Genomic DNA, 13,223 nt, shown 5'->3' on the forward strand with positions numbered 1-13,223 from the left:
ATCAAAACCCAGGCTTCCCTAATTTGTGTCACCAACATGGTCCAAAACACTTCAAACAGTAATTCAAAGAAGCCCCAAGTCAACATAACCCTGTAGCAGCAGGAAAAGCAAATGTAAACCCTTCCTGGGAACTCCCACCATACTGTAGGGCTCAAAGGATTACCACAGATACAGTTCTAAGCAAGACTACTCAGAGAAAAATCACAAAAAGCACAAAGATGTGAGCTGACAATCAAGAGCCAGCAGACACAACATAATCAGACCTAAAAGACTGCAGGTCTTGGAATTATCAAACACAGATTATAAAATTACTATGTTTAATATGATTTCATAAAGAAGAGAAAACTTTCAAGCTTCAGCAAAAAATTATTTTCAAAGATTATATAAAATAAGCAAATTTGAGAAAGAAAGGACTAAACTTCTAAAAATAAAAAATAATTAAAATGAAAAAAATTAATGGTTAGGATAAGCATTAAATTTAAATTAAAAATTAAATTTATTTACCTGCATATTAGACACAGGTAAATAAAAAATAATGAACTAAAAGATGAAAGCTCTTAAACTGTCTGAGATGCAGTGCAACAAAAACAGAGGTGGGAAATGTAAGAGAAAAATTCAGAATGTAAGCACACCATTGGAAAGATCCAGGAGGAGATAACAGAGAGAATGGGGGTTGAGAATATACTTGAGAAGACAATGGCTGAGAATTTCTGAAAATTACATAACAATTCTATTATACAAAAGGTCAGTGGGATGCCTGGGTGGCTCAGCTGTTAAGAGTCTGCCTTCATTCAGCTCAGGGCATGATCTTGGGAGTCCCATATCAGGAGCCTGCTTCTTCCTCTGCCTCTCTCTGTCTCTCGTGAATAAATAAATATAATCTTTAAAAAAAAAATCAGCGAATCCTATGCAGATGGTAAAAAAAAAATCTACATCTAGACATCTCATAGTGAAATTGCAGAACACCAATGACAATCTTAAAAGCAGACAGAGAGAATGCCAGAATACCTACAAAGTAGCCATGTAAGACCATTTTTATTTCCCACAACAATAACAGAAGCCAGAACACAGTGCAGTAAGGCCACTGTGATGACAGAAAATGACTGACAACCCAGAGTTGTAAACACATGGTAACTATGTTTCAAGAACAAAGTTAACATAAATGTTTTTAAAGGAAAAAAGATGAGAATTTACCACCTCATTGAAGGAAACGCTAAAAGATGTGCCTCAGAAGAATAAAAATGATCCCTTCTGGGTTTAGCCACTCTGGAAAGCACTATGGATGTGTCTCAAAAAGTTAAAAATAGAGCTACCCAACAACCCAGCAATTGTACTACTAGGTATTTATCCAAAGGATACAAACATAGTGATCCAAAGGGGCACATGCACCCCAGTGTTTATAGCAACAATGTCCACAGTAGCCAAACTAAGGAAAGAATCCAGATGTCCATCAACAGATGAATGGATTAAGAAGATACTGTGTGTGTATGTGTGTGTGTGTGTGTGTGTGTGTATGGAATACAATGGAATATTACTCAGCCATCAATAAAAAAAATTAAATCTTACCATTTGCAATGACCTAGATGAAACTAGACAGTATTATGCTGAGTGAAATAAGTCAGTCAGAAAAGACAAATCATATGATTTCACTCATATGTGGAATTTAAGAAATAAAACAGAAGATCATAGGGGAAAAGTAAAATAAGATGAAATCAGAGAGGGAGACAAACCATAAGAGACTCTTACCTCTAGAAAGCAAACTGAGGGTTGCTGGAGGGGAGTAGGGGTGAGGGGATGGGGTAACTGGGTGATGGGCATTAAGGGGGAGGGTACTTGATGTCATGAGCACTGGCTGTTATATGCAACTGATGAATCCCTGAGTCGCACTCTACCTCGGAAACGAGTAATACACTATATGTTAATTAACTGAATTTGAATTTTAAAAATGTCCAAAAAAATTATCCCAGCCAGCAGGTCTTAGAAGTTAGATGGGATACCAAGCAAAGACACTGGGAAATATACGGTTAAGCTAATACAGACTATGAACTGCATAAAATAAAGGTAATATTGGAGGAGTTAAAAAAAGAGAACAAAAATACTAGACAACAAAGATCATATAAATTGTGAGGGGAATAATCAGAGTTCAACTATTCTACATCTGCCAAATTTTTAGGACATCAATTAATTGGCCATTGTCAGGTTAAGAATGCATGTTAAAATATTTAAAATAACCAGTAAGGTACAAACATGGGGACTGAACTTCCAAAATAGCAGGGGAGGAAAAAATGGAAAAAGAAAGAACAAAAAATAATCTATATAGAAAGTATGGAAGTTTTTTAAAAAAGTTCCGGAGAGAAAATGGGGGGAAGGATAAAATGAAGTGTTAGAAATCAGTTTAAATATAATGGTAATTGTGTTCAATGTAAGTGTAAATTTTGCTACCTGGTTTAAAGACAAAGACTGGCAAACTGAGAGAAAAAAAAAAAAAAAGATAGTCCTAAGAGAAATTCATCTAAAAGAGGACACAAAAGGGTTCCAAGAAAAAGATGAGAGACAATTATGAAGCAAATACTAAAAGAAAGCTAGCATAGACATAATCACCGCAACAAAATACATGCAAGGGCAAAGAGCATGACAAGAGATAAAGATGATTTCATACGAAGACATAAAGATTCTAAACTTACATGCATCTAATTAATACAATGTCGGAAAAAAAAATACAATGTCAGACTAGAAAAAACAAGAGTTGGTAGTTACAAGGGGAAGCACTGTCAAATGCACCATTATTATGGAAGATTTTCCCATTCCTCTCTTAATAAATGATAGATCAAGCAGACAAAAGTAGAAAGAAGGGAGGGAGGGAGAGAGAGAAGGAAGGAGGGAACAAGGAGAAGGAAGATTAACTTATTCGATTAAATCTATTTCTTCTTTAATAAAGAGAATATTACACCCCCCAAATTATAGCATATATATCTTTTTCTCTACTCACGAAAATTTAACATGAACCAGGCTACCACATAAGCCTAAAAATATTCCTAATTACTGTTATATAGATACAATAATATTAAGCTAGAAATCAGTAACACAATAACAACAGATGCAAATATACTGGGTCACAAAGAAAAATGTAGTTTTTAAAGTGGATCACAGTACAAAAAAAAAAGTTTAAAAGTCTCTGCCCTAGAGAAACTCCTGCCAATGATCATGATGCGCATTAAAAACAAAAAAAAAAAAAAAGAAAAGAAAGAAAAAAAAAACCCTCATAGAAGTAATGACTGTAATAGCAGGAAACCCATAGCAATGCAGAAGCCCACCACCAGGAGAATGAATAAGTAAACTGGCATAGCCATAGGAGAGACTGAAGCAGAAAGTGGAAATAAGTTTGTTAGAGCTGCTGCACAGATAAACATGGATGAGTTTCAAGTTAGAACAATACTCATGGTACAATTCTGTTTATATGAAGTCCAGAAGGATGCAAAATTGCATAATATGTTATTCAGAGATACAGTCATATGCTGTAAAATATGAAGAAAAGGAAGAGAGATTTCAAGAAAATGTTTACTAGTAAGAGTGAAAGGGACAAGGAAAGTCACATTCAGGTTAGCTTCAACATGAGGTGATGTTCCAGCTCTTAAGCCAGGTGATTACATCATAGATATTTTGACTGATCTTCATACCTTTCACATAAATTAGAAATACTCTTTCTATGTATTTAGTGTCTAATAGATTCCCGAACCTGGGTATCTATATCAAAAAGTTCAATCTTCTTCAAAAATATCTAGGCAGACCTGTGCTTTTGATTAGTCATTCTTTCCTCTCTATGGAGAGGAGGAATGATTTTTACATGTCTATTTCTCCTCCAATGAACTATTTCCTTACATGCAAACATCCAAGAAGGTAAAGCCTTGTGCATGCCCTTTTTGCTCCTGGCAGGCTGCCAGCACTGCTGGACTGAGTTACATGTCAAGACCGATCTAGCTGTCCTAAGATACAGATTCTTGCAGAGAAAGGTGGGGCTGTTTTAGGCAGTCAGTTATGCTTGTGAATGAAACCCACAAAGAAATCTTCTTAACAATGATTCAGTAATGATTAATGATGGGACACCTGCCACCTGCCTTCAGGATGGTGGGTCACAGATGTCCACTAAATACCAAGGAAGCTCGGGTCTCAACTGGTATGCCATGGCTGCCTCTTGGGACCAACTGGCTCAATTCTGCCCCAGAGGGTCAAGCACAGAAACATGACCAAGACATGTGTACAACCAAAGTACCAAATAAGAGCAAATGGCAGTTTTGCATGTTTTTAGAAATCCACCTTTGCACCCAGTATACCTAGCTTTAAAAAAATACAAATATTAAGAATCACAGATGCAATCTCTTGCACTGCTCCTTCTCCACCTACATGATTAAAATGAGCTTACAGAGAAAGACCTAATTTTTGGGAGAAGAATTACCTTGGTGGGGAGAAGATGTATAGATGCACTGGGGGAGGGCACACTGTTAGGGAATAAAAAACACCTTTTACATCAAAATACATGGATTCTTGATTACTAAGACTTTTAACAAAAAAGCCATGACGTACCTCATGTTTTAAGTCTATTGTAAAGTCGGATTTCAGGGATTCACTCTTTAACCTCTTGGTAAGCCTAGAAAATAGATACAATTTGAGGTGGCGTTTTTTTTTTTTTCTTAATCAGAAGAAGCATTGAACAAGAATAACACATTGAGACTTTCTAATGTTTGAAAACAGATTAAAAGCACACATTTTAAGATAAAATTAAGAGTTTCACATTTCCTTGAGGCAAAGCCCTGTGAAAATGGAGTTATTTGTTGAGCAGGAAATGAAGGCAAGCCTTTTTTGCAAATGTAGCATTGTTTCAACATCTGGCAAATAAGATAAACTACAACACAATACAGTAAATGCCTTAAAAACAAAGCCACAAAGTTTACTGACTCCTGAAAGTATATTGACTCCTGACAGAGAAAGAAGACAGAAAAGATTAAAAAAAAAAAAAAAGTTGCTACTTTTTAGTCTCCTCCTTTTCATAATCCAAATGAACTGTAGTTTGTGTTTTTAGGGGAAGAAAGCATATGATTTCTGGAAAGAAAAAACATTTCAAGTCCTTTTCTTGCTTAAAGAAATCTTCACTGGCTTCTTGCCATGCCGATGAGAGTCCTTCCACTGTCCCCTAACTCCTCCATACTTACCCTACCTACTTATGCTATACCCACAGCACATACCTGCCCACTGGTGTCTCTCGCTGTACATCTGCCTAGTACACTCACACCCAACCTTTACTTGGCAAACCTTTGGTCAAGATCAAACTCAAGGGTGCCTCTCCTGGAGAAGGTTGCCAGACTTGCCCACCGGCATAAATGGAAAATTCCTTTGCTCCTAGAATAGGAAGCAAGCCCCATTAACTTTATCAAACATGTTACATCCTGTTGTGTATACGTGCCTCTCTGTGCTATGGAGTCTTTGTATCGCCAGCACTGCCACCGCGCCTAGCCAAAAGGAGCACTCAATGAGCTGCCTGAATAAATGAGGGCAAGATATTCTTTGATTCCAAGCTGCAGGAGGTAGACTTACATACCAAGACCACTGAAATGCCATACGGTTCTATATCCATCAAAGGGCTACAGGCTAGACCATTGGTTTCTATTACAAACCCCCTAGCACATATTTTAACTATAAAGATATAATAGTGGTTTTAAAAGGAAATGTAGTAATAAGTTTCAAACTCTTTACTGAGTTTTCAGCCTAGTTGAACCACAAAGATTTCTTTTAAAATTTACTTTTAATTAGAGGAAAGGAAGAAAGACACAGGTTATCACTTAAGTTTAGTATTAAAGTATTTGTCCAGGTGTAGATTATTAATGAAGCTTGGGGGCAGGTAGCTCCAAAAGCAGCCCAGGTAATCTCAGTCACATTCCTGCTCAATACCAGCCCACAGATTTTTCAGGAGGAGTGGGTGAGGATACATAAAGAGACAACGTTCTCAGACACACTCCCAATATATGTTAAGAGAAAAAAATCGGCCCTGGCGTGGATTCTCATCCCATTTGAAGCCTGCTCAGTTAGAGTCAGTTTTTATAAATAAACAGAATCAAGGTAATTTTGGAATCTGGACTTATGCCAAGTGTCTTCAAAATCTGATCAGACCACATTCAGATACCAAAGACAGAGAAAATCATAAACCTGCACCTCCTGCCACAGGCCAGGGGCACGGAGTTGTGGTGGGAACCCAGTGGTTTTGGCGTCCGTTGTTAGATGGCCGTGCATCACAGGCCCCTTTTTTACTAGGCAATAAATACTTCTGCCTTGTTACCCTCAACATGCTTTCTAATTTTTTTACTCTAAGTTTCTTTTTCATTCAATTCTTAAACATTTGTATTTGAGGGAGACCTTAGAGGGGCACGGACAGAATTTCATTAAGATGGACAATGACTAATTCAAAGACACACAAAGACATACACTGACATTTTTAAGTGGATGTGCCTGGCAGCTCATGAGGTCTACTATAACATTAAGTGATGGTTACCTCAGCATCAAGGTCACATGGACAAGTCTGCCTCTAACACCCTGAGCCTAAGTCAGTCAACTTACAAATGTGGTCAAGTCCTAAAAGTGTGCAGGGCATCTACCGAATTTAAAAAGCAAGTCCTAAAAGTGGGCACTAGGTTTCTCTTTTCTATACAACAAGATAGCACGAGGGTTCTCCAAATGCTAATTTCAGTAACCAACAATGCCAAAAAAAAAAAAAAAATTAAGGTCAGAAATTCTAATTACTCAGATAAAATATTTCCTCATCAAATATTCAGTTCCTGGCAAATATGACACTTGATATTCAGCTTTTCTATTTTTAGAAGACATTAAGTCATGTCCCAAAACACAAGCTCTAAAGACACAATCAGCAAGCCTGGAAACTTGCAACAGGCAGGGGGCCCCTTCGACTCCACATTAGGAGAAGTTCCACTGAGTTTTACAGCCCCATTTGTAAGCCAGTGAAGACCATCTATTCCTGAGGGTTCACTGAAGAGACAGCACTGCAATCTTTCAGCTCTGGGGCTGGAGATCAGGATGCAGCCATTTTTATTTCAATCCTCTAAAAGAGGCACAGAAACCTTTGAGGAAATAAAAGCCACACAGAGCAACCAAAAACAGCTTACACTGAGCCCAGGCCCCTGGCAAAGGGCAGGGCAAATCCACCCAGGCACAGACACCTGAGAATCAGCACAGCAGGCCCCTCCTCCAGAAGACCAACTGGAAGAACAGGTGAACAGCAAATGTACAGGCCACACAGCATTGTAAAACTCCAGTACTAGGGGAAAATAATATATAGAATTCATGGGTTTTTTTCTCACAATTCACTTATCTTTCAGTTTAAAATTTTCCTTTTTTTTTCTTTTTTCCCATTTCAACTAGTTTCTTATTTTATCAACTCTTTGTTTTTTACATTTACATTTTATAGATATATTCTTCATTTTGGCTTCCTTTCACTGTTCAATTTTAATTTTGTATATATACATAAGTTTTGCTTTCTTTACAATTTGGTATGTAGTATCTTCTAACACACAGACCAAAATTCACTCGGGATCAAGTGGATCACCCTATTCTGTCCACCCTGTGGGATGATATTCTCTGTTACCCCCATATACACTTTTTTTTTCTCTTTTTGTTTTTTTCATTTTTTTTTTCTGGTTTCTGACCTCTTGGGATTTGTCTAGTGTATTTCACTTGGGTCTTAGTTGATATTCTTGATAGTACTTACTTGTTCATCATCCATTCTTCTCTGGACAAAATGAAGGAGGAATTCACAACAAAAGAAAGAACCAGAGGTAATACTCTGCCACAGATCTGATCAATATGGATATAAGTCAAATGTCAGAGATGGAATTCAGGATAAGTATAAAATTAATAGTTGGGTTTGGAAAAAGCAAAAAAAAAAAACCCACTAGAGAATCTCTTAGTGCAGAAATGATACCTAATCAAGCCAAAATTATAAATGCTTTGAGATACAGTCTAAACTGGATGCTCTAACAGCTAAGGTAAATGAGGCAGAATTAAGTAACATAGAAGACAAGTTGATGCATAGGAAGCTGAGGAAAGAGAGAAAAACAACTAATGAACCCTGAGGGGAGGCTTCAAGAAATCAGCAAAGCCATAAAATGAAAAATATTTGAATTACTGGAAACCCTGAGGGAGATGAAAAGAGAGAGGGCCACAGATATATTTGAGCAAATCATAGCTGAGAGTTTCCTTAACCTGGGGAAGGAAACACGCATTCATGCTAAAGAGGTAGAGAGGACTCCTCCCAAAATCAATAAAAATAGATCAACACCCCAACATATAATAGTGAAGCTTGCAGATTTCAGAGATAAAGCGAAAATCTTGAAACCAGCTTGAGACAACAGGTTCCTAACCTACAGGGTAGGAATATTAGACCAGCATCAGACCTATCCACAGAGACCTGACAGGCCAGAAAGGGCTGGCATGATAATATACAGGGTAATAAATGAAAAAAACATGCAGCCATGTTTATTTAGCTTGGATAAAATATTGGATACTTTATCCAATACTTTACCCAGCAAGGCTGTCATTCAGAATGGAAGGAGAGATACAGGGCTTCTAGGACAGAAACTGAAAGAATCTGTCACCACCAAGCCAGCCCTGCAAGAAATATTAAGGGGGATGCTGTAACTGAAGAGAGAGCCCAAGAGTAATATCAACCAGAAAGAAACAGAGACAATCTACAGAAACAGGGTATTGTTTAATAAAACCTGTATTGTATTACAGGTAATACAATAGCACTAAATTCATACCTTTCAATAGTTACTCTGACTGTAAATGGGCTAAATGCTCCAATCAAAAGACATAAAGACATATTGGATAAAAAAGGAAGACCCATCAATGCTGTGTACAAGAGTCATTTTAGACGTAAAGACACCTCCAGACTGAAAGTAAGGGGGTGGATAAGCATTTACTATGCTAATGGACCTCAAAAGAAAGCTAGAGTAGCAATCCTCATATCAGACAAATTAGATTTTAAACCAAAGACTAGTAAGAGATGAAGAGTGACACTATATCATACTTATAGGGTCAGCTCAACAAGATCTAACAATTATAAATATTTGTGTTCCTAATTTAGGAACAGCCAAATTAATTTAATTTTAATCAACCAAATTAATTTAATAACCAAAATTTCATAACCAAATAAAGAAACACATTGAAAATAACACATTTATAGTAGGGGACTTCAACATCCCACTCAAAGCAATGGACGGATCATATAAACAATGGACAGATCATATAAGTAGATGATCAATAAGGAAACAAGGGCAGATCAACTCCACCCAGGCAAATGAGACACTGGACCAGAGGGACTTCACAAGGCATATACACAGCATTCCAACCTAAAACAACAGAATACACATTCTTCTCAAGTTCACATGGAAAATTCTCCAGAACAGATCACATACTGGGTCACAAACCAGGCCTCAACCAATACCAAAAGATTGGGATTATTCCCTGCATATTTTCAGACCACAATGCTTTGAAACTTGAACTCAATCACGAGAGGAAATTTGGAAGAAACTCAAATTTAGTTAAAGAGTGTTAAAGAGTGTCCTATTAAAAGATGAATGGGTCAACCAGAAAACTAGAGAAGAATTAAAAAGATTAATATCCTTTAGGTATAAAAAGATTCATGGAAACTAATGAAAATGAAAACACAACTGTTCAAAACCTCTGGTATACAGCAAAGGCAGTCCTAAGAGGGCAGTACTTTGCAATACAAGCCTCTCTCAAAAAATTAGAAAAATCTCAAATACACAAGCTAACCTTATACTGAAAGGAGCTGGATAAAGAACAGCAAATCTAGCCTGAACCAAGCAGAAGAAAAAAAGTAATAAAGATTAGAGCAGAAATCAATGAAACAGAAACCAGAACAATAGAACAGATCAACAAAACTATAAGCTGGTTCTTTGAATTAATAAGACCTATAAACCCCCAGCCAGATGTATCAAAAAAAAAGGGAAAGGGGGATCCCTGTGTGGCTCAGAGGTTTAGCACCTGCCTTCAGCCCAGGGCGTGATCCTAGGGACCAGGGATCAAGTCCCACGTCGGGCTCCCTGCATGAAGCCTGCTTCTCCCTCTGCCTGTGTGTCTCTGCCTCCCTCTCTACCTGTGTCTCTCATGAATAAATAAATAAAATCGTTAAAAAAAAAAAGGGAAAGGATCCAAATAAAATCATGAATGAAAGAGGAGAGAGCACAACCAACACCAAGAAAATACAAATGATTTTAAGAATATATTATGAGCAACTATATGCCAACAAATTAGGCAACCTGAAAGAAATGGATGCATTCCTGGAAACTTATAAACCTCCAAAACTGAAACAGGAAGAAAGAGAAAATCTTTTTGTTTTTTTAAAGATTTTACTTATTTATTCATGAGAGAGACAGAGAGAGAGAGAGACAGAGAGAGAGAGAGAGGGGCAGAGACACAGGCAGAGGGACAAGCAGGCTCCATGCAGGGAGCCTGACATGGGACTCTATCCCGGGTCTCCAGGATCAGGCCCTGGGCTGAAGGTGGCGGTAAACCACTGAGCCACCCCATCTGCCCAGAAAGAGAAAATCTTAACAGACCCATAACCAGCAAGGAAATTAAAGCAATAATCAAAAACCTACCAAAAAACAAGAGTCCAGGGCCAGATGGCTTCCCAAGGGAATTCTACCAAACATTTAAGGAAGAAATAATACCTATTCTTTTGATGCTGTTTCAAAAAATATAAATGGAAGGCAAACTTCCAAACTTGTTCTGTGAAGTGAGCATTAACTTATGATCTCAAAATCAGACAAAGACCCCATTAAAAAGGAGAATTACAGACAGATACCCCTGATAAACATGGACGCCAATATGCTTACCAAGATACTACAAATAGGATCCAATAGTACATTAAAAGGACTATTCACCATGATTGGGTGGGACTTATTCCTGGGCTGCATGGGTGGTTCAACATTTGCAAATCAATCAGCATGATACACCACATTAAAAAAAGAAAGGGCAAGAACCATATGATCTTCTCAATTGATGCAGAGAAAGCATCTGACAAAATACAGCATCCTGTGGTTATAACTCTCCACTGTATAGGGATAGAAGGAACATACCTCAATATCATAAAAGCCATCTATGAAAAGCCCACAGTGAGTATCATTCTCAATGGGGAAAAACAAAGCTTTCCCCTTAAGGTCAGAAACATGACAGAGATGTCTACTCTCACTGCTGCTATTCAACATAGTACTAGAAATCCTAGCTTCAGCAATCAGACAATCAAAAGAAATAAAGGGCATTCAAATTGGAAAAGAAGGGATGCCTGAGTGGCTCAGCAGCTGAGCGTCTGCCTTTGACTCAGGGCGTGATCCCAGAGTCCCAGGATTGAGTCCCACATGGGGCTTCCTACATGGAGCCTGCTTCTCCCTCTGCCTATGTCTCTGACTCTCTCTCTCTCTCTCTGTGTCTCTCATGAATAAATAAATAAAATCTTAAAAAAAAAAATTAGAAAACAAGTCAAACTCTTACTCTTCACAGATGACATGATACTTTATGTGGAAAACCTGAAAGACTCCACTCCAAAATTACTAGAACTCATACAATTCAGCAACATGGCAGGATACAAAATCAATGCACAGAAATCAGTTGCATTTCTATATACTAACAAGATGGACGAGAAATTAAGGAATCGATCCTATTTACAATTGCACCAAAACCCATAAGATACATAGGAATAAACCTAATCAAAGGGGTAAAGGATCTGTACTCTAAAAACTACAGAATGCATATGAAAGAAATTGAGTAAGACACAAAGAGATGGAAAAACATTTCATGCTCATGGATTGGAAAAATAAATATTGTGAAAATGTCTATGCTACTCAGAGCAATGTAATCCCTATCAAAATACCATCAACATTTTTCACAGAGCTGGAACAAATAATCCTAAAATTTGTATGGAACCAGAAAAGACCCCAAGTAGCCAAAGAAATGTTGAAAAAGAAAACCAAAGCTGAAGGCATTACAATGCCTGATTTCAAGCTGTATTACAAAGCTGTGATCATCAAGACAGTATGGTTCTGTCACAAAAACAGACACACAGCTCATTAGAACAGAATAGAAAACCCATAAATGGACCCTCAAATTTATTGTCAACTAATCTTCAACAAAGCAGGAAAGAATATCCAATGGAAAAAAAGACAGTCTCTTCAGTAAATGGTGCTGGTGCTGGGAAAATTGGACAGCCACGTGTAGAAGAATGAAACTGGACCTTTTTCTTACTCCATACACAAAGATAAACTCAAAATGTATGAAAGACCTAAATGTGAGATGGAATCTATCAAAATCCTAGAGGAGAACACAAGCAGCAACCTTTGTGACTTCAGCCATAGCAACTTCTTGTAAGACACATCTCCAAAGGCAAGGGAAACAAAAGCAAAAATGAACTATTAGGACTTCATCAAGATAAAAAAAAAAAAAAAAAAAAAAAAAAAAACTTCTGCACAGCAAAGGAAATAACTGAAAAAACTAAAAGGAAACCTACAGAATGGGAGAGGATATTTGCAAATGACATATCAGATAAAGGGCTAGTATCAAAGATCTATAAAGCACTTTTCAAACTCAAACACCAAAAAAACCCTAAGAATTCAGTCAAGAAATGGGCAGAAGATATGAACAGTCATGTCTTCAAAGAATACCTACACCTGGCCAACAGACACATGAAAAAAATGCTCAGCATCACTTCTCGTCAGGGAAATATAAATCAAAACCAACGATGAAATATCACCTTACACCAGTCAAAATGGCTAAAATTAACAAGACAGGAAACAACAAACGGTGAGGGTGCAGAGAAAGGGAAATCCTTTTACACTGTTGGTAGGAATGCAAGCTGGTGCAGCCACTCTGGAAAATGGTATGGAGATTCCTCAAGAACTTAAAAATAGAATTACCTTGTGACCCAGCAATGCACTACTAGGCCCCAAAGACACAAAAGTAGTGATCCAAAGGGGCACTTGCACCCCCAATGTCCAAGCAGCAACGTCCACAATAGCCAAACTGGAAAGAGCCAAGATGTCCATGGACAGATGAATGGATATAGAAGATGTGGTGTGTGTGTGTATACACACACGTATATAATGGAATACTACTCAGCCATCAGAAAGGATGAATACTTA

General features: G+C 37.5%; 1 protein-coding gene across 1 annotated transcript in view; it reads right to left on the reverse strand.

The window, feature by feature from the left end:
• B3GLCT (beta 3-glucosyltransferase) overlaps window positions 1–13,223 on the reverse strand; it is a 238,226-nt gene that overhangs the window by 169,553 nt on the left and 55,450 nt on the right. The window contains exon 8 of the mRNA XM_077868187.1: window positions 4,582–4,645. Coding sequence (XP_077724313.1) covers window positions 4,582–4,645 — 64 coding nt within the window. The remainder of the gene's footprint in view (window positions 1–4,581; window positions 4,646–13,223) is intronic.

Source organism: Canis aureus, chromosome 24, assembly GCF_053574225.1.
Source record: "Canis aureus isolate CA01 chromosome 24, VMU_Caureus_v.1.0, whole genome shotgun sequence".
Taxonomy (NCBI): Eukaryota; Metazoa; Chordata; class Mammalia; order Carnivora; family Canidae; genus Canis; species Canis aureus.